This window comes from Artemia sp. Qi Xiang Cuo, chromosome 21 (genome assembly GCF_049724085.1).
Source record: "Artemia sp. Qi Xiang Cuo chromosome 21, ASM4972408v1, whole genome shotgun sequence".
Taxonomy (NCBI): Eukaryota; Metazoa; Arthropoda; class Branchiopoda; order Anostraca; family Artemiidae; genus Artemia; species Artemia sp. Qi Xiang Cuo.
The window spans coordinates 15,148,886-15,171,517 of NC_142814.1; the positions used below are offsets into that span (position 1 = coordinate 15,148,886).

Below are 22,632 nucleotides of genomic sequence, written 5' to 3' on the forward strand. Positions count from 1 at the left end.
AATAATAACAGTCGAAACACGAGCAAAACTGAACGAAAAAATAACATTTTTGCCGATATTTCACAAAAGTGAGCAATGAGCCAAAAATCTAAGATACGCACATTTGTTTTTAATTCAAAACTCTTGCAACAAGTATAGGCACAAATTACTCTACTTTACAATTGTACAATCTTGCTGTACACGCTATGATGGAAACGACCTCACAAACCCTTTCATAGAATTTTGAAAAAAAAAAACAGATGATACAAAAAGTATCATTTTGATTCCCAAGATGATACTTCCTAAATGTGCTATTTACTACGAAAGATTAAATCTAAACCGAAATACTGGGCACACCCATGTACATACTAATAGTCCCAAGCTCTTTAGATCAAAAACGAAAAATGGCAAAGAAAAACAAAAATTTTCAAAAAGTTAAATTTTCCTTTTTACATAAAAAACGTACGTTTTTAAAGACATCTTTCAATTATTTTTTGTTAACAAAGGACAAAATATTCAAATATACATTTATTAAATATTTAAACTAATATAAACCCATAAATATTGAAACCGATCTACATATTCCCTCAAAGGTCTAGTTCAGGTAGAGACTTCAAGAATGGGAAGGCGTCATAACATCTAGGCGTCAGGACCACTAACGTCAGGACATCGCCAAAATCCGTCATAAAATCTACTACTACTACTAACAACTCACCACAGCACCAAGCCGCCTGAGGCCAACACAGCTACGCATGCTTTTCCTCCATCCCAGTCTATTCAAAGCCTCCCTTTTTACACCAGCCCACGAAGTTCCCATTTCCTTTAAATCTTTCTGTTTGACGTCCTCCCACCCCAGACGAGGACGACCTGCTTTCCGTTTAGCCCTAGACGGTTGGCCGAAAAGAACCATCTTCGGCGATCTATCATCCTTCATCCGCACAACGTGCCCAAGCCACATCAACCTTTCTTTCATTATAGCCCTAGAGAGCGGCATTGAACCCCATTTTTCGCATAGCCTATTATTTGATATACGGTCAGTCATCCGGGTACCCAGAACCATCCTTAAGCAATTTCTCTGGAAAACATCTAGCAAATCTTCATCCGCTTTTCGGAGCGTCCATGCTTCAGAGCCATATTTGACCACTGTCATCACTGTAGCTTCTAATATTTTAATCTTGATTTGGAGACTTATCTTCCTATTCTTCAAAATTTTTTTAAATGTGAAAAAACACCCTGAGCCTTGGCTATTCTACTTTAAACATCTTCACTGCTCCCACCATCATTACTAATAATACTACCAAGGTAAATGAAGCAGCCCACCTGTTCAATCTTTTCATTACCCAGCGTCACCTCTTCATCTTCACTTATTCCTAGCTTTAGTGACTTAGTTTTCTTAACATTAATTTTCTAACCTATTCTAGCCCCCTGTACTCGCAAAACCTCTAAGACGTCATTCATTTTCCTCACACTTTCATCTAGGATGCTTAAATCATCAGCATAATCTAAGTCCAGGAGACTTTTTCCTCCCCATTTGATTCCGTGGTCTCCCATTGACTTTCCTGTGCTCCTTAAGACAATGTCCATCAAAATAATCCATATATAGGGGGATAGAACCCAACCCTGCTTAACTCCTGATTTAATACAAAACCAGCTGCTAACCTCTTTTCCTACCTTAACCGCAGCAGTGTTATTCTCTTACATAGCACTAATCACTTTAATGTATTTGTCTGGTATACCATACAGGGATAAAACCTTTGCTAAAGCTCTTCTATCAACAGAATCGAACGCTTGCTCATAATCTATAAAACTGAGGACCAAAGGTGTTTGAAAACTCAGACACTACCCAATTATTAGCCTAAGAGTGAAAATTTGATCGACACATCCTCTACCTTTTCTAAAACCACACTGTTCTTCTCTTATAACTTTGTCTACGTCATCTCTCAGTCTAAAAAGTATCATATTACTAAGTAATTTACTACCTACAGAGACCAGACTAATGCCTCGATAATTACCACACTCACTTTTATCACCTTTCTTATAAAGTGGCTTAAGGCTTTCCTAAAATCGCTAGGTACTTCCCCTAAATCTAAAATCATCTTCATAATCTTCAGTAACTTATTTCTAACCTCAGAGCCACCACATTTAAGAAAATCATTTACCACCCTATCAGCACCTGGAGCCTTATTATTTTTTAATGATTTTAGTGCGGTCGCTAATTCCTCCTCACAAGACAAATCTTCTTTCACATCCAAGGTATCGTAAACTTTTTCATTTTCCTCTGTATCTTTTCCTGCAACTCTATCTTGGTTAAGCAAATTCTCAAAATTCCTAATTGCGGCCCCATTCCTATCTTTAACTGGGCCAAGTCCGAATTGACTACTACCTCTCAATTTGTTAACATGCCATTACAGTATTTTACTATTATGTCGTCTAGCTGCATCTTTAGATCCTCGGCAATTTTATCCATGGCCTCCACTTCAAACCTCCTTAGTTCATATTTTAATGCTTTATCCACTTTCTTTACATTCCTTTTGTTTTCATATGATCTATCACTCAGATAATTTTGTACAAGTCTTTTCTCCTTTCTATCAAACATAAAGCTTTTTCAATAATATTCTTAGCTGCAGTTCTAGCTTTCTTCCCTAAGACACCTTCAGCAACATCACAAATTATTTTTCTAAAATTATTCCAACCATCTTCCACATTATCATAACATCGACAAAAAAAAAAAAAAAAAAAAAAAAACGTCAGAACCACTAACCGTCATAACATCTAAAATTTTAAAATTTTAGTTTTTTGGGGTTTAAAGGGGAAAAGGTACCATGTTAGGTTACGTATTTAATATATGCTCTGCTTTAGCCCCACCCCCTGATGTGCAAATATATAGCCTAAATTTGTTTCTAAACTATTGTATACTTATTGCTATTATATAAACTTATTGCTATTATATAAACTTATAAATTTTTTGTCGATGTTATGACGTTTAGTGCTTGTGACGGCTAGTCGAAACGGTACCATCCCTCAAGAATTATTATCAAGGACACCGATTATTTAGCTTTAAAGAAGGGAGGGGTCAAACGAATATAAAAAGTAAGGCAATGCATTTCGACAATTCGATCATAACGGAGACCAGACAGAATATGTGCCCTTAATAAAAAACTTTGCCCTTTTTAACTAGATCCTACAAAGAAAAAGTCTGGTCAAACAAACCTTGGAAATTTAAAAGGTAAAAAAAGGGTAAAGAATACGGGACTGGACTTTACAGTCCCTACCCGCACTGCTGACTTCCGTTTCAGGGCCCTTCAGCCAGGAAATGCAATGAAAGGGGGTAAGCCATCGACTGTTCATGGCCCTTCATCCAGGAAGTGCAACTGGGCAGCCATCCTGCGCTATCGCGCACCCTTCCTGTTTACCTTCTCCAGATTTCTCCTGGTACTCACTTAGAGCTGGGTCGACTCTGACTCAGCTTCCAGATTCAGGCCACTGACCCCCCTTCCAAACAAAATACCCAGTGACGCTAGGACTTGAACTCCTTTCCTCGCAGACAAAGGCATTCAAGTGTAGCGTGCTAACCACTAGGCTAGAACGGCAGAGTGGCCGTTTTATAAGTCACCGAAAAAAGTTATTTTAAGCAATCTCCCATCTTCTATATATTTTTCTGTAGGCAGAACATTAGCTCCATTCAAACAAAATCTATACTTGAAACAAAAAGAAACAAAAAAATAAAACATTAAACTCACAAACCACAATTGGTAACAAGGATAATACTTAACTTTGTCGTACATATTCAGTCAAGGGAAAATAGAGGTGGTTGAGGGTTGTAAGGAATTGAGGTTGAGCGAATTGAGGATAATAGTGATTAAATTGGGAGAAAGGGAAAGGAAAACAGCGGGATTTTAGAGTGGAATAGAACTCTTTTCTTCGAATTTCTAGTAAGAGTAATTTCTATGTAAGGGTACTCCATGACGGAAGAAGGCTCTACAAAACGGCTAGACGATGCATTTAAAGATTGAATGTTTTTTAAATAAATATGTTTCTTAATTTTTTTTTGGTAAGTGTGGATGGTGGATAAATTTAGCTATAAGATTTGAAAAGTAAACAAGTTAATGTAATCGAGAGGAGAGGAGGAAAAATGATTCTAATAAAGATAAAAAGACTAATACTTGAAGACGAAGTTCCATCAACTGTTGTGGCTGAACATTTGGTCTAATAGCTTGTGGCTCCAGGGAGCCAAGTCCTTTAGCAGTAGCAAAATTTGGAATAGCGGATGGACTCTGTTGCATAGCCAATGCCGCAACCTGTTGCGACTGCAGTTGCCTTGCAGCTTGTAACTGCCGCCATTGCTGTTCCTGCTCCGATTCAATCCTTTTTTGTCGATTATCGAGTCCCTGATCCTGCAAACATTTTGCATATTACTCAAAATATCTAATATAATTATTCAGAAGCGTTCTTTATAATTAATTCTAAAAAAAGCATTGAGAAAAATAAAATACTTAATTTAAAAAGACTAAAACTCATTAACAGACTCGATTCCGAATAAATGAGGGCTTAAGTTCAGCTAATAAACTACAATAATTATTTATGCAATATTCTATAAGCTATCCATAGGTTTTGATGAGCAGTTCGACGCTAGTAGGCTATCAAGATTAATAGAACTAACAGAAAATATAATTTGCACAGTTTAGGCGATGGAAAGTTCATGTCAAAAATTGACAACACTGGCCTTCCTTATTGCAAGAGAAGGTCGAAAAACCTATTTGTTTAAATTATTTTAAATTAATATTGAAATTATTTTGAAATCACTGTGTTTGAAGAACAAATTTACCCTGCGCGAGCAAGTGCCAAACAAGCTACAGGTAGGTTAAAATGATAAGTCCACTTTAACGTTTGGAATGAAACTACCCTATTCTAACATTTTGGGAATATTCTAATAAACGTATCTTATTCTAAGGTTTTTAATGTTATACGTTAGAACTGACACATTTTAACATTATACAAACTACCATCTTCGTTCGGCTTTTATTTTAAATAAATTCATGTTTTTCGGTTTTAGAAGTTTACTGTAATAACAACACCAATGCAGCGTAGCTAGCACTTTGAATAAAAAACTGTACCAGTTCTCCGACTAAAACTGTACCACAAGAGATTAATTTGTACCCCATCTGAGCAGCAGGTTAAAAATTTGCCACAACAAGAGGAAAATTTTCGATAAAGTAGAACTTGAACAGATATCCGAGTCGGTAAGAAACAAGAAAAACTAATACGTACCGGAAAATTTGATTGGCAACGCTGTAACACTATTTCAAATTACTATTTCTGAACTATACGTCAAGAAGCTTAAGAAGTAAACCAGTTTATGGTTGGTAAAGTTAATTAATCTGGCCAATCATAGAACAGTTAAAAATGTAGACTTCGTATTGCAATCCTTGTGAAAAGCTGGTAAAACGTAGACAATTATTTACTGATAGCGCTTTATATGGTGAACCAGAGTCAATCTTGTTATTCGAAAAACATTATATTAGTAAAAATTACTAAACTGAGACACAAAAAGAACACAAACACAAGAGAGATAGCTTGGTACCCAATATGCAAGACAAAATAAACACAATTGAGAGTAAAAACAAAATAGAATCAAGCTTCGGCCACAACTTTTCAGTATCATCAAAAAAAGAGACAATAGTAACAAAAAGGCAACAGGGACGAAACACAAAGCAAACAACCTTACTGGGTTGCTAAAATAAACAACAAAAAAGTAGAGTTAAATAAAACGCAGTACTTCAAAATGCAGTGTGATATTTCTTTTGAGATTCGTAGCACATTTTCACCCCAACATACTTATCGAATTGGTTCAATCTGTTTACCTACACCTTATTTGGTTTTCAAGATATTTAGAAGCTCCTGTTAAACAAAAAGTTTTCTTTCATTGAAAGAGATGAACATTCTTTCACGTGTCTTCCGTTTTTCTTAAAATACATAGTGAAGTTCTGATCTGACGGGCTTGTGGGACGTCTGACGTTCCTGATATGAGGTTCCATAGTGACGTTCATGCAGCCCTCACAACTAGTCCATCTCATGTTTCTGTCCATTCTGCCTACCGTTTTCAAAATTCTGACAAGATTCGAATGCAGACAATGTGTGCTGACCACATACCTCTGGGTATGGGGTATCCCATAATTAAACGCTCCGATCAGGGTGGCCTCAACCTCATAGGGCGAGTGGAGCCCACCCGAGGATTCTCAGTATCCAGGTGCATCCTGGCTCTAGTCAGGATCCAGGACTAGGGTTGGTTGGGCTTGCAACCCTCCACCCGAGACCCATTGCAAAGGATAGCTCAGCAACTGCCTCGGATGACGAATCTTCCTTTATTCCATTCCGACCTTTGCTTGCCCCTGGACTGTGAAATGACCAGCGTTAGAATCTTTTTGACCAAAGTGGCCTCCGTATTGCCACCTGGAATGTATTGACACTGAATTTTCCCGGAGCTAAGACGCTTCTGGCGATGGAACTGAAGCGTTTCCGCATCTCTATTACTGGGGTAAAACAAACCCAACTAGTCGGGAATGGGAATGATTCCATAGGTGAGGGATACCACCTACTCTGGTCTGGCTAGACAACCACCAGAAGAAACGGTGTCGGACTAGTTCTTGATGACAAGTCCAAGAACTGTCTGTCATTCACTCCCGTCTAGGATAGAATCGCCAATGTGTGACTCAGTCACAAGCAAGGAAAAATGACGGTCCTTGTTTGTTACCCCCCCCCCCACAAACGAAGCCGACGCCGAAACAAAAGACGATTGCGGATGCTGATTTCGCAGATGATCCTGCTCTCGTTGCCGACTCAATTGTCCAATTGACTGACGCGCTGGATGTCCTACAGGAAGAGGCAGCAAAAGCGGGGCTGAAAATCAACTGGCTCAAAACTAAGATAATGGCAATTGAGCCCCCAAGCCTTATCCTGCCCCCCGAAAACATAATTGTCTGCGGAGCTCCTTTTGAAGTTGTAAGAAACTTCACTTATCGTGGATCTGTACTGTCCAGTGATAGCTCCGTAGCTGATGAGGTACGCAGTCGAATGTCAAAAGCCTCGTCTATCGTCGGAAGGCTCAACGCTCTCTGGAGAATGCCACATGTATCTAGGCACACGAAGATACGAATTTATAACGCATCCGTAAGGTTGGTCCTGCTGTATGCAGCAGAAACATCGACAACCCTCAATATCATAGACGTCTGCCAGACGAAACAGCTCCGTCGGATTGAAGGACTTCGGTGGGATGATTTTGTCAGCAACGCAAGGTTATTTTCGCTCCCCTCCCAAGTGCCGTTCTCCATGCAGATAGATCAGCGCACTCTCAAGTGGTTTGGACACCTCCGACGTCTGTCAACGACATCCCCAGCCCGAATAATCTATGATTTTAATCCAAAAGCTCATGGCTGGTCCCGCCCGAGGGGCAGACCCCGGGCCAAGTGGAAGGATAGTCTCAATATATTCCTGGAGATGGCCAATATTGCTGTCGACGAGGCCCCAATCTTAACACAAAACCGGTCAGCGTGGAGGAGCAGAGTTGTGACGATCTCTACGCCGCCCCCAACGCGGTAGGAGCCCTAAGTCAAAAAGTCGTCACTCAGATCAGGCTTCCACCCCTTAACAACTATTCATGGTGCCTGGAATAATCTTCCTGATTCATCTAAAAAAAGGCACTCGTTTAGTGCCTTCAGGATAAGAACAGAATCCTCCAGATTCATTGCTGCCACATAGGGCGTCGAGTCAACGTTTCAATTGCTGGGTATTCTTCACAGGGACCGTAGCAAGACTAATCACCCAACCTTGCCACAGAGGGCATCAATCCCTGCGCCCAGTGCCTTCAGAATAACTGTATAAACATTTTGATTTCTGAATGAGGTTTTTTTTATTATTAATTTATTTATTTTAGTTTTATTACCCCCCCCCCCCTGAGGTTAATGTCTCTTGGTTAAGTTGGATTTGTATTTTTGCATTGTTAATTGGACATGGTACTTAGCTTCGGATGTGTTTTCGGCGGGTAGTCAGTGGACGGCTGTTTGTCGTTTCCTTTTTTAGTGTGTGTGTATTTTTTCCCTTTTGTTATTTTTCTAAAAAAAAGAAAAAGTGAAGTATGTGCTTTTATTGTTTATTATTGCTCCTTTATCCTGTATGAATAAATATACAATCTAAATCCAAGATTCGAGACTCGTATTGTTCGCTTCAGCATACTCTTTCAATTGGTTCAGTCTATAAACTTGTTTCAGTTTATCCTATTTGGTAATAAGGATGGTTAGAAGTTCGTTTTTCTGGAAAAACAAAACAAAAATAAGTGGGTATTCTTATCTGAAAGACAAGATTTAAAGTGCGATACAGGGCCACCGAGGAACTAAAATTACTAAAAAGCTCTTTTTTCTCCTTTTTAAACTAATTTAAAACTAAAAATTACTAAAAAAAAGGGACAACCTCAAAATGCGAGAATTCAGAATTGCTTGATAAATTCCGCAATATATTCATCTTTAATTCCTATTAAGTGCCCAACATAAATCCAGATTGGGGCGTTTATTTTTCATAAAAGAAATCTTTACGAAATTTTTGGGTGACAGCAAAATAATTTTTAATGATGGTCGATTACACGACAAAAACCTGAGAAAAGGAGAAAGGAATCACATAGCCAGTTTTACTGTCCGATCAACAGATTAATGATTTAATTAATAAGAAAAACCACACCCGCCACCGAAAAAATAGCGACATAGAAATCAATTTTTTCATATTTTGACTCCCCCACTCCAAAAAATCTTGTAGATTCCTTCTAGAACTGCCAGAGGAGCTTTAATACATTTAAAAAAATAAAATACACAGACAAATGCAGAGTTCCATATACTTGTCTTTAAACAGCTGACAGAGGAAAACACCCAGTGCTGATTTTGGCTATCCATGGAACAGATTAACGATTTATTTAATCCGAATAACATTTCTCGACGGAAATGGTGGCGTAAAACTTCACTGTTTGAACCACCCTCCCCCCTGCCTACTTTATAAAAACTCCGGTAAAGCTTTTGGGACCATAGTAAAATATTAAACTACATTACCTGTCCATTTAAAATAAAAATATGAAAATAAACAAAACTCTAGATGATTGTTTTCAGAAAACTGACAAAGGGAGACACAAATGCAGGTTTGAATGTAATGTAAGGATTAAGTAATCCGGTTGTTCCAATTTCCCAGGTCTGAACATAGAATGAATTTATGGATAGAATTCTAGATTAAACATATTGAAAATAGAATGGTTAAATACAGGTTAATTTAAAATTTGTTGTATTGCTACGAATACAAATCCTTTAATTTTCAAAGGTCAAAATATCTGTCATTTTGGGGTCGTTTGGGTGATCATAAAATAGTTAAGTGGTACTGAGATAAGACCTCTTTTGGTGTAAGTAGGGTCATTAGGATAAGCCTAAAATGGTTAAGTGGTATTAAAACATAAATGGTTAAGTATATTTTGAATGAACTTTCTTATTACAAACCTACATCCTTTAGTACTCAATGGGCAAAATTGTTAGGGATCGATTTTAGGTCAATTTTTAGTCAACATTTTGTCATTTTTAGTGTCATTTCGTAATCCCTAATTTTGAGGGCTCTACTGGTGAACTTAAAAAGCTTAAAATCAACTAATTATCTGGATGGCAAAAAAAGAAGGGTTTATCGAGTTCGAGCTTCCAGATTCATCTAGTTTCCAAACGGCTTATCCAAGACAAATTTCACAAAGATTTTTCCTTTTGTTATTATTTACTTTTAACGAAAAACGAAATTCCTCAAAATTTATGAAAGGAAACTATGAAAAAACAAGTCATATAGAAAATTAGCTCTTAATAGTATAGATAAAACTAATAACTTAAAAAACTAATAAATTACGGACATACTCTTCGGGACATTGAATGTGGCATGCTTCATGCATATATCTAATCAAAAAGTTACTAATTACCGAATCTTTGCTATCATATCTTGTATGTTCCAGAGACGGTAAAGTTCTCATAATCTCAGAGGGGGTAAGAACTCTTATATGTGAATCCACCTCAACTACTTTCTGGATATCTTTAACTGGCACTTTTTCAACACGTTTTACAGACGTGTGATGTGGCGGAGGAGGTATGGGGATCGTTACATTTTTGGCGCTAAATTCCTTAGTTATTGTCACGTTTGGAGCTGGGATACGGTCTAAAGAGCGCAGTTTAATCTGTGGCTCTGAGTGGATTTTCTTTTGTTCACCATCTTTGGATTTGTTTTCGTTTGATGAGATTGCACCTTTCTTTTCTCTTGATTCCTTTAACTAATGTAAGCGTGCGGGGAAGAGATATGAGTGTTAATAAATCAAACAAACCAAAAAAATCTGTGCATAATCAAGTCTGTCTCCATCTACAAGCAAAAAGGGGGCTTATCCAGGGAAATATTAGGTAATATTAGATGAGGGTAGACAATAGAGTGTCAGTATTAGCAAATTCCATGCCCTTTTACTTCTGCGTAATGACAGGAGCACCAATTGATAAAAATGGAGGGGGGGGGCACGGATTTTTGTCCAACTTTAAAAATGAAGTTGTGAAAGAAATACATTTTTTTTTTAATTCTAGGAGGGAGGGTTAAGTATGTTATTTTTTTCAACCGTAGCTGTGACTCGAGAAGATTCTATCTGAAAATTGACAGGTCTTCCATATACCATTCATAACAGTGCCTGTTTGATCTGTCAGGATACTAAGAGAAAGACAGAACGGCTTATGCACCTACTACACCATTTTTTTTGGGGGGTGGGGGTGGGGGTATGGAAAAATATTAAATCGAAAGGATAGGGCGAATGCGTAGAGGAAGAAAAAATCAATTGCAAAGTATTGTTGCTATGAAACGCAGAAGTAATGTATTTGATAGCGGTAGGAAACTTTTTTTTTTTAAATTGAGATCTTATACGAGTACTTTAAAGTTAGAAAAGATAGAGTAGTGAATGGAAATGTAGGAAAACTATGTGAGAAATATATGAAGGTAACGAATTTATTTTCTAGAAAATGACAAGGAGGAGAAAACAAGGAAAGGAGTTACATCTAGGATATCTCAGTATGGACCAAATATCACAGGATAAAAGAAAGAAAAGAAGAAAATTTAAAAATATGTATTAGAAAAGGATTTTGTATATTCCCTTATATTATAGAGCCTATTTTGAAAGAAATAAATATAAAATAAAAAATAAAAACAAGACAAAGTTATGGTTAGGATCAAGAAGTTCACTCAACTGTTTTTGTTTTGTATTTCTAACATACGCACATTCAGTAACGTGGCGGTAATTCTTTGTAAATACAGTTATAAATCATGAACGAAATAAATATTTACTAGTTTTTTTTTTAAATCTGTGCTAATTTCAATCCAGTCCTTCAATCTCTACTGATTTTATATATCATCCCTAAATTCCAAATTTGTATCCAAAACTTGGATTAATTTATTTAGTCTTTTAATTAATTTGGAGTGATTAGCGAAGGCTCTCTGAAAAACCATAAAAAAATCCTTTTCTACGCTATTTAGATGAAGCTAACTCGGTTTTGTGCCAACTTTCAAGCTTTCAGTGGAAAGGGGGTGCTACCAACGGGAGCACTCCCCTTGGCACAACTCTGTCCTGACCCTTTCAAATCATAATATGGCTTAATGCGAAGTCTGACTTTCTTAAACGCGAGAAAAGTTGGGATCTTTGTTTGGAATTAACTAGAATTTATATAAATTAAATTTAAATAAAATTAGATTAATAAAATTAATCCAATTTATAATTCAATAAAATTAGATTTTTTAAAATTAAAATTAAAAAAATTAGAATTTAAATAAAAATTAAATGGAGCGAACAAAATCATTAGTGGTAGTCTCTTCTTATTGGCAATTCAGTCATTGTAATCAATGCAGCCCACGGTACAACAATCAACTCTGACACGCCACAGATTCTACGAATTCTGCCCTTGTTGATCCGTGCTGTGGGCTTCTTTTCTTCTTCTAACAACTCATTACAGCATCAGGCTACCTGATTCCAACACAGCTACGCACGCTCCTCCCCCCTCCAAATCCATTTAGAACCCTCCCCTTTACACCCTCTTACGGAGTTCCCGGTTCCTTTAAATCTTTCTTTTTGACATCCTCCCACCCTAGACGAGGACGACCTGATTTCCGTTTAGCCACAGCTATGACCAGTGTAGGTACGACAAGTGTACTACATGTGGGGGCGTAACTGCCACACTATTTGACCCACAATGCCAAGGTCTGGGCCACCAACAATCTATACATAAATATATCTTTGGAGGGGGACGAACCTTCTAATGGATACTACAATGACAATAAACTGAAAAGTACTCTCTTCTTAACCCTACCATGGTTCGGGGAAAATAACTAATACAACCGCAGAAACTCCCTATTATTGATCCCTATTATTGCAACTCCCTATTATAGAAACTCCCTATTATTGCACATATGTAAAATTCAACACTATCTCGATGGATTCTAAATAGGACTAACTAAGCAAAGTGTATACAGAAAAAAGGTAAGTTTACCTCTTTCACCATCACGTGACGACATGGACCAATAAAGCGATTGGAGCACAAAAATTGAAGTCTTTATCCATAAATTATAAATTATTGGCAAGATTTAGCTAACCCGTGAAAGGACTAAAATAGAACTTCTACACAAACCAATTTATTCCCTATTGCGAAATTACAGCTATTGAAAACAGGCTAACTTCCACGAGAGGCAGTGGCGGATCTAGGGGAGGGGCGAGGGGGGGGGCGACCCCCTAAAATAGTCTAAACTAGTGTAATTTACTTAATTAACGCAAGTTTGCGTTAATTAAACTTGCTCCTATCGCAAGTTTGTCGGATCAATTTATTTTGCGCCCCCCTCCCTAAAAAACCTGGATCCGCCACTGACGAGAGATTAACATGCAAATAAACATTATATTATAGGTGTTAATCTATGCGTAAGAGAAAATGGACATTTATCTGATAATAAGCCAACAGTGGTGTATTGCATTAATTCTAACGGGTGAGAAATTGTAAGCTTTAAAATAGAAAGTATCGTTCAATTATACAATTTTAACAATTTTCTATAAAATTTTCTATACAATTTTCTATACAATTATACAATTTTCTATAAAATTATAACAATTTTCTATACAATTATACAATTTTCTATAAAAATAGAAAATATTTATACAATTTTTTAGAGAGCAGTAAATTAAATAAAAAACAAGAAATTAATCCTCGACTTTCGAGATATTATCCGTTTTACAAATCTGACAACTCTGTCGATCTTGTAGCCTTCCAAATTATAGACCCACCAAATATGATCTGCCTGGACCCCTACACAAGACCTTGTAATTTACCTGTTATTTATACTATATCATATTATTATATATAATATATAATAATAATATATTATTATACTATATTGTTTACATATAGACCTTGTAAATTTATCAACCCATTCCTCGATATTTATGAGCAAAGACTAGAACAGAGGTTCCCAAACCCTTTTTTTCATAGACCACTTTCAAAACTTTGCTGGTTCCGGTAAATTCCCTGTAGCTAAATTTCTACATTGTTCCCAAAACTCGACAAAGACTGTGAAGATTAGATCTAACTAAGGCAATTGTTTTTCGGCTGAGTTCCAACAGCGAATTAACAATTTTTGAAAAAAGAAACTGACAATTGATTGGGTAATTAATTAATTAATTGTGCTGTGAGCTGATGTCAAAACAGTAAGGTTGGCCAATCAAAAATGGATTCCATCTAACTTTATCCATTACCCTTTACGCAGCAGTTACCTATTAAATTTAGACCCACCAAATATTATCTGCCAGGACCCCCTACATAAGACTTTTTAGACCCCTACAAACAATTGTGTCAAATTGGTCACTACTTTCTTAGTCCAGCTACTCTAAGAATAAAATTATATTTGTGCTCTTAGTACTCAAAACTTAAAACGATACCCATTCACGAAACCCATACCCATTCCTCTAACATTATCACAAATACAAATCAAAGCAAAATCTTAAACCGATACGTTTAATTGAACTGCCTAATTAAATGGATATTCACCAATCCGTTTAGCCTAAAAGTCACAGACAATTGAAACCACTCACTGACTGACATAAAAAACAAAAAAGGTCTTGAATAATGCTAATTAAAAACCATATTTTAAACCAAAAAAGAAAAAGATCTAAAAACACCACCATATCTGGGCTCATTGAGAAAAATGGTGGTTCTTGTTTTCTAATCAAATTTTCTATCAGGAAAATGAGAAGAAAAAAGAATTTGAGATCATGAAAAAAAGAGGGATAACGTATTTTCGAAGACGACGTATAACGTCGTCGTTGACGACGTTATTAATGACCTTTCGATGACGTACAATAACAGTTCAGAAGGGAAAATTCTTTTATTGGGCGGTGAAACACAAAACAAGCTAGGCCCGGAAAATTGGAAGTCAAAGAGATTTGCATCTATAACTGCTTTGAAGAAAATAAGAGCGTTAAACAGCATCTAACTAAATTTTTTGTTTTAAATAAATGTCGATATTCTATTGGTGTCATTTTAGTTTATTTGCTGAAGACCACTGTATATGTGATCGAAATATCCAGAGATTTTTCTGTGTTTCACTGTCAAGTAAAAGTATTTTCCCTGTTGAGCTGTTATTTATAGTCATGAGAAGGCAGTGCGGTCTCAAAAAAATACTCAAAGTTTCAAATTAACACTCGTAGCTGTGATTGACTCAATTCAAAAGAAACCAGATCTTGGGCGGAAAGGCACCCAGGAAATAGATAGAAGCGCTTTCTTAAAAACCAGGTTCAGGAAAACAGACTTTCGGAGTGATGTAGCCTTTTCAAACAGTTCGTGGTAACAAACTGTAAGTAACAAGAAAATCGGCTCAATAGTAATTGAAACCCCAAAACACAGAATTTTGGTATCAGTATATACATGAAAAGAGTTGGTTTGTTATGCTGATTCCCAATTTATAAAATTCATTGAATTTCTAATGATTCCTAATATATAAAATTAATCAAATATATAAAATTATACGTAAAGAGGGGTAGAGTCAATAAAAAAGTACATAGCTTAAACCAAAAACAACACTACCATATTCGGGTTCCTAGAGAAGGAAGCAGCCCTTCATTGGCATTATAAAATTTGAGTCAGAAAAAAAATAATAAAAATGAAAAAGATCTGGAGACATCAGCATATTTGGGTTCTATGAAAATGACGTGGACTCGTATTTGCCATTAAATTTTACACCAGAGAAATTAGCGTTCACCTAAACGTCTATAACCTAAAACGAAAAAGTAGAAGATCTGAAAAACTTATTCATACCTGGGTGACTTGAGAGGGACGAGGACCCTTGTTTGCTGATCTGTTCTCCTTTGCTTTGTGGAGGAATGGCGTCTTCTGATCGGACGGGAGGGCTCTCCAGAGTTTTGCTATTTGCTTCACTCGTTCCTTCCATACTACATAAAATGATGATCAGTATGAGTATTAAAAACCATCCCAATTCTTATGACAAGTTGTTTAGTGCAAATAATATCAGCGCCTCTTTTGTTTTTTGAAGTGTTTTGTGGTACGGAGGAATACCTTACCTTAGATCCTCCTATGCCTCCAGAGGCACCTAGAGCATTAAAAGGAGCTTCCAGACTTCGCGATATCCTGCTGCCACCAGCATATCTTCCCACTCGGGTGGCAGTAACGTGTTAAGAGAGCGAATATCTAACTGGTAAGTGTGACGTAGGGCGCTCTTGTAGTATGGAACCTTACCTTAAATCATCCTGTGCCTCCAGAGGTGCCTAGGACATCGACAAGGGCGTTACAGACTTCAAGACATCCTGCTGCCACCAGCACATCTTCCCACTCGGGTGGCGGGAACGTGTTAAGAGAGCGAATATCTAACTGGTAAGTATGGCGTAGGGCGCTCTTGTAGTATGGAACCATACCTTAAATCCTCCTGTGCCTCCAGAGGTGCCTCGGACATCGACAAGGGGGTTCCAGTCTTCGAGATATCCTGCTGCCACCAGTGAATCTTCCCACTAGGGTTACTGAAACGTGTTAACAGAGCGAAAAGGTGACTGACATGTGTGGCGTAGGAATGCTCTTGGAACGACCTCTCCTTCTTAATTCTGCTTTGGGAGTTCTAAGGTCCCCCATTCTCTAGATATGACCTAGATATTGCCATTAACGTTGGCGGATAATATGAGGCTGGTTGGTCATTCTTCGGATCTCAACGATTGAGACTCTATTTTTCCAGTGTATTCAGGATTATTTCGAGATATGCATTTAGTATGGAGGAATAATGCGGTTGAAATTATTTCAGCCAATGGTTTTCAGAAGTTAAATGTAAGCAACATTTTAACAGCGTGATTTTGAATGATAAATTTAAAATATGAAGAAAAGAAGCAGCGCTGAGTAGATGGGAGGTAGCGTTGAATAAAACATCTATATAGAATATCTATTTATTAAATGTGGAAACAAGAATAAAAGAACATTTTTTGGGATCAAATAATTGTTTTAACTTTATTTTATTCTAATGCAAAAAAAAAAAAAATTAAATTATTTGCCAGTATTGCCGGGACTGTCAGAAAAAAGCACGTGACTCAGGCTTAGAATAGAAGACTCATTTCATCACAACCTCCAAAAAGAGGATATTATCTATTTATTTAAAATACTTTTTATTAATTATATGATGTAACAAAATATTTATTTTGTCTTTTGTTTTTAGTTTTTAGGATGGCCAATAGCTTTCATCTTGGCTTTAATGTAATTTAATTAAAGTTATTTCCTTTTCAACCCTTCTGCGGATCAAATACAAAATCTGTTCGCGAAAACAAATTCCGTCCATCAACAACCAAAGCATTTCAAATTTATCAGCTGTCACATCAATTAACAAAATTGATTAAGTATATTAATATAATCACATCATAATTATAATACAGCTGTTATAAAATAATTATGATAATATAAATTTATATACATTATATTAGTAATATCACAAATCACAATCACAAAACACAAATCATGAACCCAGGGGTATAAAAATCGTTAGAGCCACCAATACGCAGGGAATGGAGGGGGAGGGAGATCTTCGCACACTGAATGACATAAAGATTAGTCAAATGAACCCCCAGAGCAATTTCAAAATTTTAGGTAACAGGTAGTGATATACAAGTTAGTAGATGGCTCTCATACAATTTAGTAGATGGCTCTCAGTTTTCGCAAATTACTCAAATACAATTTAATCACATTTTGTTAAAAATTTGTTGAGGGCAATTTTTAGATATCTGTATGTGTGATTCCGAACGTACAATAAACGTAGAAGACCTGAACGTTTAGTTAGTAACAATTTGCTACAAATGGACCATTTTAATTCAAAATGGAACCTAAACTTAGTTCAATTTAATATACAAACCGAAATTTAATGTATTCTGTATAATGTATTAATGTATAAAATGAAATTTAACAGCCTGATGTTAACTTCAGACGCACTGGAAAATAGCTCGTCGTTTTTCAGTCTAATTATACGTTCATCAAACTATTTCTTTTCTTACAGTAGAATTAAAAAAAAAAAAAAAATCATATGAATCAAACAATAGTATGTCTACATTGCCGCTAATCCGCTAGAAAAATAAATTGTAAACCATCAAAGGGTATCAGAACTTATTTCTAAAACTCAAATACACCTGTCTCTATAACATGTGTCTGTCTTATCTCAGGATGATTTTTTTTTTGTCTTATTACCCCCTTGCAGTTGATTTCCCCGGGCCAGGTTAGAATTGTGGGTTTTCTTGTTTATGGCAAATAGAACTATCCCTCGGCTTGGTTTTCGACGGGTATGATGTTATTTGTGCTCTGATTGTATATGGGTAAATCTCAATCTCTCTATTTATCTCATTTCACATATCCCTTCATAATAGTCTGAATGCATTATTGTCGTTTTTGTATGACCGTTACACGGTTGAAGACTTAAAAAACAGTCTCCCAGTCTATTAAAACAGCCACTTAGACTGAAAAATACTTTGGTATACCTGGTTTTGTTTTCTTAAAAATAAATAAATAAAAAACAATAAAAAAAATAAAAAAATTAAACACTAGCTGAAGATTTTTTTCATCGTGTTTCCGAAATCACGAGACTCTCCTCTATTTTCAGAGAACAATTCAAATTGACAAAATAATTGATATAGTTGGGTTGCTGTTAAAGAATCTAAGAGTATGATAAATGATTTTAAAGCACAGTGCTATCCCTATTACAGATGTCATTGCATCTACATATGCCGATCTTAAAGTAGCTTTTCGAGACCTGGGAGCAAAATTACCCTATTCCTTTAAAACAATAACTAAACAGATAATACCCGAAAATTCTTTGTTCTTTCCTATGGCCTATATGGGGACTCGGTACGAAACTATGTTGCTCAGCAACAAATAATTCAAGAAACAAGGAAAACAATTAACGACAAACTTGATGTTTTAACCTGTAGTTAACTGTAATTGAAGTTACAAAAGACAGAAAAAATGAGCTTTTTGTTCAGCAAACTCATCATATTTCGTTATTGCCACGAGACGAACAAGAGGTATAGGTTTTGTTTTATTTTTCAACATTCTTTATAATGTCGAAAATAGAAAGTCAAAATCTTTAATCACGTTTTTCTCGGAATGAGTATGTCAGAATAAATGAAAATTTTGCTCTCAGGTTGGGATTTGTTAATTTAGTCTTTGTTGCTGTTGTCTTTTGTAGCGTTTATTTATTTATCTAAATTCTTCTTTTTTTTTGTAGTGAAATATTCGTGTTAGCTTAAAGCTATCTAATGAGCGAACATATCCTATTCTATTCTGACTTCAAAAACTTCATCATTATAATTATAACATATTACATATTACATAACATATTACATAACATAATAACATATAACATATTATGAAATTATAATATACAATTATAAATTATAAAATTTCATATTATAATGTGACGACTAAACTGTTTTTGGATTCCTGTTTTTACAAGTTGAGAAACAGATTTAGTGTCATTATTACCTTTATTAAGTAATTCAATTTATTTATTGTTTAATTAACAACTTAAATTATTAGAATTCGTTCAAACTAGTTTAAATCATCAGTTTTACATTGTCATTAATAATGGTTGATAACCGTTTCAATAACGATATAATCCTAAATCATCACAAAATAGTGTCTGGTCTGACTTGCAACGCTGGACAAAATTCCACATTTGGGCCATTCAACCTAGCCAGAATTTGAAACAAAATTATTACCTGGAAATTTCACTTTCAAATCAGGCTGACAAATATTAGCATATAGAACGGCCGACACTGTTGCATTTTCCCCAAGAGCTTCGTCTGCCTCCCATTTTTGGGTGTTGTTGCGAGGAGTTCCACTCCCAGACGAATGATCAGAATCAATCATGGAAGTTAAACCCTGGGGGTCTCCTTGAGATATTTGATGAAGTATCTGTTGGGAGTCATTTGACTGATCTTGCCAATGCCTAAAAAATTATCTCAATATAACTTCTAAAAATAAAAAATCTCGCACGGAACAAACAGATAATATTACTAGAATCAAAATTATATTCAAAAATTTTAACTATAAGCCAAAATTACACGTTGAGTGATCAGTGGATGATTTAAGCTTCCCACAGACAGAACTGTTAAGCTTGGGCGCGAACTACTATTGAGAACCGTTGTTTAAGATGAGTGGTGCGTTCCAAGGCTAAATTATCAATAATGACCATTAATTATTTGTCATTGTCTTCAGCCTAAAATAGCAGATAACAAGAAATTCCAGCCCATGTAATACTTATAATACATGAAAAAAGGCTGAAACTGCAATCCGTTTGATACTTACAGTACTAAAAACTGCCTATAATTTTGAGGAGTCCACTGACTTCGATAAAAAACAAATAATTATTTGTGAACAAGATAACTGAGTTCTGGAACACATCCAAGGTGTATTTTTCCCACGAATAAAAGACGCATGGAAATCGCTTAAGATATCATAATGTGGTGTCTACAGTATTCTTAGATCTTTGGGTATAGAGAACTTTCATTGATATTTGTAGTGGTCCAAGATCTGTTTTCTAAGATCTGAACATTTTCAAAAATACGCAGAGCTAATGTAAATATGAAAATAGATTGAAAAAATCGTTAAATCGTAATTGTAAGTCGTTTTGAAATGGAATAGCCTTTAAACCAAAAAAGGCGAAAAATTTAAAAAGGGCAAATTAAATAAAGGGATTAGGGATGGGCGAGGGAGTCAGAAACACTCATAAAAAGAGAAAGGGCATAGCAAGGAAGAGGAAGGGCATAGCATGATAAAAAGAGGAAGGGCACAACAAATCCCTACCACAAAGATAAATAAAACCATAAAAAAAGGAATTCAACCCTAGAATAAGAAAAAAACATGAAAAAGATGTAATTGGAAGGGCATAATAAGAGGAAGGGCATAGCAAGGGAATAGCATGATAAAAAGAGTAAGGGCATAACAAATCCCTACCACAAAGATAAATAAAACCATACAACAGAAAGAAATTCAACCCTAGAATAAGGAAAAAACATGAAAGAGATGTAAGACAAAAAAAGGTAAAAAGAAAAAGAAAAAAAAAGTAAAAAGTAGAAATACCAACCCTTGGAAAGACTGAATAAAAGGCAATTGCTGGCGATCGACATGTTGGGTAGGATTAGACATTTGAGGGTGAGCTTGAATATGTTTGCCAGTTATCTCTTCGTCCACTTTTAGGATATTTTCCATATTGACGACTGAAACAAATTGAGATAATAAAAAACTGATATTATTTCATTTGGAAAAATATTTTTACAAACATTATAACTCGAAGAATAAGACATGTATAAGACACAAACAAACAAAAATAAGCGTACAAAAAAAGGAGAAAAACACAAGATCTATATGTTTTAAGGTAAACACCGAGCTATTGATATGCCATTTGACTATTCAGCAATAATATTCAAACTATTCAGCATAATATTATTAAATAAAAGAAGGCACAATTTTGCTTGGCCAAAATATGCATTGTACTACTCAAATATAGTCATTGCACTATTCAAACATACACAAATGTAAACATCTCCACATTCTAAGATAAAGCATTGCAAGATTTTGCATTATTAAAACATGCATTGCACTATTAGTACAGTAATAATACGGAAAAAAAATGCCCGAACCAGGAACAAATTGATAATTCTTCACCGTCCGGACCAGAAAAAAGCGCTGAACAACATATCCAGAATCTACATCTCTAACCCGTTGCGAAATTTGTTTTTTTTTCGCTATTTTTGTTACATTAATTTTTATTTTTCATGAAAAAATAGAAGTGTCACGAAATGAGTGGTCGATGCGTCATCTGTATCAGAATTGAGAGCTGAAACCGTTTCTGACGTTAGTTTTTCTTATAAACGTCAAATAAAATGAAAAACTCCATTTTTAGTAAAAAAATAGCAAAATTTCGCTATTTTTGGCAAAAAAAAATAAGTGATAACCATGATATCTTTTTTTTTATGTTTTTTTTTGAAGATTATCAAGTCCGACGTGTCAAATGAGCTGGAAAACATTAAGATCAAACTCGGAGGCTTTCACTCGATGATAAGCTTCGTCGGATGCATAGGGCACCTGATGCAAGACAGTGGGCTCAAAGAAATCTTGGAAATAGTATACGCACCGGCAACGGTACCACATATTCTCTCTGGGAAAGCAATTTCTAGAGCTATTAGAGCTCACATTCTCGTGAGCTCGGCTCTCTACGCTCATCTTTTAGGAAAAGATGCGGGATCTTTGGATACTTTCGGCCTTGAGAAACTCTTCAACGACACCCTTGAGGGAAAAATGTCCCCCCAGAGACCTTGACGAAGCACCAGAGCTAGGACCACTGGAAAGTCTTATCAAACAGAAGATTGAAGACCTACGAGATCACCGAACAGCAAAGCTCTGGCTGCAGTACCTTGACATGATTGAAAAGCTTCTTAAATTTATACATGCCGAGAGACTAGGCCTATGGGACCTGCACTTGCAGGTTGCAGCAGAAATGCTTCCCTACCTAGCCGCATCTGGGTACAACCTTTACGTGAAATCTGTATGGTTGCATATCCAAGAGATGACTAAACTTCCCAGTAGTCACCCAAAAATGTTTCAGATGTTCAGTGAGCAAGAACACACGATTATAAGGTCAGATCGGCACTGGGCCGGCCTCTCAACAGACTTAGTTATTGAACAAGAGCATATGCGAAGCCTAAAGACATCGGGAGGACTCACTGGTGGTGGTGGCATGACTGAAGAACAGAGCCTGATTTGGGTCCTATCGAGGCCGGCGTGTCTTGAGGTAAACCTGTTGATGCAGAACCTGACGAACATCGGCTACTCCACAAGCGAGCAGCATCGTGACTTGAGTCTGAACAGACAAACCCATGACTGTGAATATACCGCGAAGTTGGTAAATTTCTTCGAAGTTTCATCCCCATTCAAAGGCAATGTACAACTGAGAAACGTTGCAAATGGAGTAACTTCATCTCCAGGCGTGAATGTTGACGAAGCCGAATCTGCTGGGAAGGAAATTTGACACAAGATGCCGGAAAACATCTTGAAA

The 22,632-nt window shown here is 36.1% G+C and overlaps 1 protein-coding gene across 1 annotated transcript in view; it reads right to left on the reverse strand.

Moving 5' to 3' along the window:
• The window catches only part of LOC148939270 (uncharacterized), a 191,711-nt gene that overhangs the window by 60,371 nt on the left and 108,708 nt on the right, over window positions 1-22,632 (reverse strand). Inside the window, exons 24-27 of the mRNA XM_089107180.1 lie at window positions 20,662-20,794; window positions 19,295-19,524; window positions 15,357-15,490; window positions 4,143-4,373 (exon numbers count right to left, since the gene is read on the reverse strand). Of these exons, the coding sequence (XP_088963306.1) occupies window positions 4,143-4,373; window positions 15,357-15,490; window positions 19,295-19,524; window positions 20,662-20,794 (728 nt within the window). The remainder of the gene's footprint in view (window positions 1-4,142; window positions 4,374-15,356; window positions 15,491-19,294; window positions 19,525-20,661; window positions 20,795-22,632) is intronic.